General features: G+C 52.0%; 1 protein-coding gene across 1 annotated transcript in view; it reads right to left on the reverse strand.

Annotated features, from left to right (window-relative positions):
• The window catches only part of EMWEY_00024200 (hypothetical protein, conserved), a gene marked incomplete at both ends in the record, with an annotated part of 1,527 nt that extends 111 nt beyond the window's left edge, over window positions 1-1,416 (reverse strand). Inside the window, one exon of the mRNA XM_013478006.1 lies at window positions 1-1,416. This exon is cut by the window's left edge and continues 111 nt beyond it. Within this exon, the coding sequence (XP_013333460.1) occupies window positions 1-1,416 (1,416 nt within the window).
• Window positions 1,417-2,500: the final 1,084 nt, after the last annotated feature.

The following is a 2,500-nucleotide window of genomic DNA, read 5'->3' on the forward strand; positions in this document are numbered from 1 at the left end:
TGCTCTTAATCTATGTATTGCCTTTATTCTTGCTGCATAATATTTGCTGCTGCTGTTGCTGCTGCTGCTGCTATCGTAACTATTGCTGCTGCTGCTGCTGCTGCTGCTGTCCGAGAGCTGTTGATCGTTGTAGCTGCTGTTGCTGCTGCAGTTGCTGCTGTTGCTGCTGCAGTTGCTGCTGCTATCCATTGGTGGTGTCTGTCTCCTTGCTGCTGCTGCTGCAGCATTTCTGCTGTGTCTCTTTCTCTCTTTTCTTCTCTCCTTTTGCTTCACCGCTGCAGCAGCAGCAGCAGCTGCTGCTGCAGCAGTTGGTGCAGCAGCAGCAACAGCAGCAGCAGATAAACTATCAGGTATAGATTGCTGCAGCAACTGTCTCTCTCTTGCTAGTCTCCTTCCTGCTGTCTCCTCTTGTGTCTCCTCTGCTGTAAAGGAGGAGCCGCAGCAAGTTGCTGCGCTGCTGCCACGAGAGGGGACACTTTTCTGTCTCCTTTTCTGCTTCACCTGCTGCTGCTGCTGCTGCTGCTGCAGCTGCAGCTGCTGCTGCTCGCGGCGCTGCAGCGCAGCAGCAGCAGCAGCACGTGCTGCTGGATTGCAGCCAACATCGACAATCCAATCGATTGAACGACTAAGGCGGGGAGGCATCTCAAAGGTCTCCTCTGCTGCTGCTGCTGCTGCTGCTGCTGCTGCTGCTGCTTCAGGTGCTGCTGCTGCTGCTGCTGCTGTTGCTGCGGTAGGAGCTTCTTGTTGTTCCGCATCCTGCAGCTGTGGCTGCTGCTGCTGCTGGTGCTGCTGTTGCTGCTGCTCAGCAGCAGCAACAGCAGCAGGAGATCGAAGCTCTACTACTTCCCTAGACTCTTGCCAAGTTACACAACTTGTCTCCTGCTGCTGCTGCTGCTGCTGCAGTTGCCGCTGCTGCTGCTGCAGTTGCTGCTGGTACAGATGCCGCTGCTGCTGGTGCTCCAGTTGCTGCAGCTCCTTAGGCAGCAACTCCCTGTGCAGCAGCTGCTGCAGGTGCTCGCGCTGCAGTTCCTGCTGCAGTGCATGCTGCAGCAGCAGCTGCTGCTGCTGCAGGTGCTGCTGTACTTGTCTACTATGTTCCTCAGCAAGACGTCTTAGTGTGTGCTTCTGCTGCTGCTGCTTCTGCTGCAGCAGCAGCTGCAGCTTCTGCTGCTGCTGCTGCTGCTGCTGCACTATATCTTCTTCATTATAATGTTGTTGTCTCCTACGCTGTCTTGACAACACTTGCTGCTGCTGCTGCTGCTGTTGCTGCTGCTGCTGCTGCTGCTGTCTCACCCTGTGAGGGTGCTGCCTCGAATGCTGGTGCCTGTGTCTATGGTGCTGCTGCTGCTGCTGCTGCTGCTGCTGCTGCTGCTGCAGTCTTAACATTTCTTCGCTTTCTTTTCTTAATGTAGTCATCTTATTATGCATGCGTTTTGCTGCTGGCAGCAAATGGCATTTAATTTGTTTTTTTGCTGCTATGCAAACAGCAGCAGCAGCTTTGCTGCTGCTCTTTATGCTGCTGCAGCAAACCTTTAATACAGCTCTTGTTATTGCTGTGCTGCTGCGTGTTACTGCAGCAGCAGCAGCTGCTGCTGCTGCAGGTTGAATTGTTTCCCTTTGTACCTGATGATGCACCTGCTGATGCTGCACCTGCTGCTGCTGCTGCTGCTGCTGCTGCTGCTGCTGCTGCTGCAGCCATAATGTATAGCGCTGCTGCCAGTCTCTATGCTCCTCCCTCCATGACCAAGCAGCACGCATAAGATCTAGGGGTAGGGAAGGAGACACGGGGATCGTCTCCTCATCGATCCCCAATTGAGGTGCACCTGCACCACCAGCAGCAGCAGCAACAGCAGCATCGGGATCATCATCTGCTGCTGCAGCAACATTTGCTGCTGCTGCTGCTGCTGCTGCTGCTACTGTTGGAGAGGTGCAGCGGGAAGACGGGTATAGAGGTGAGCCAAGATTAGATTGTGCTCTACAACGACGAAAGGGAATTGGTGCTGCTGCTGCTGCTGCTGCTGCAGGAGCAGCAGCAGCAGCAGCAGCAGCAGCAGCAGGATAATTATCCTGCTGCCTATGAAGGGGGGAAAGAGATGCAGGAGACTCTTGCTGCTGCAGCATCTTTTATAAGGAAAAAAGAAAAGAAGAAAGAAGAAATAAAATAAAGAAAATAAAGAAAAAAAGAAACGTCTTCTTGTTAAAGGTGTGCTGCTGCTGCTGCTGCTGCTGCTGCTGCTGCTGCAGCAGCAACAGCAGCAACAACAGCAACAGCAGCAGCAGCAGCAGCTCGATACAGGCAGGCAACAAATAGCGAAGAGAGCAGCGAGCTAGATGTTTGTCTGTTGTATAAAAAAGGGAAAAAGAAGGAAATAAAAAGAAAATAAATTAAATTAAATAAAAATAAATAAATATAAATTAATTTATTTATATTTAGGTGTATATACACCTCATTATGCTAGCTGTATCGATTTGCTGCTGCTGCTGTCGCTGCTGCTGGTCT

The sequence above is a fragment of the Eimeria maxima genome, genomic scaffold, assembly GCF_000499605.1.
Source record: "Eimeria maxima Weybridge genomic scaffold, Emw_scaff248, whole genome shotgun sequence".
Classification (NCBI taxonomy): Eukaryota; Apicomplexa; class Conoidasida; order Eucoccidiorida; family Eimeriidae; genus Eimeria; species Eimeria maxima.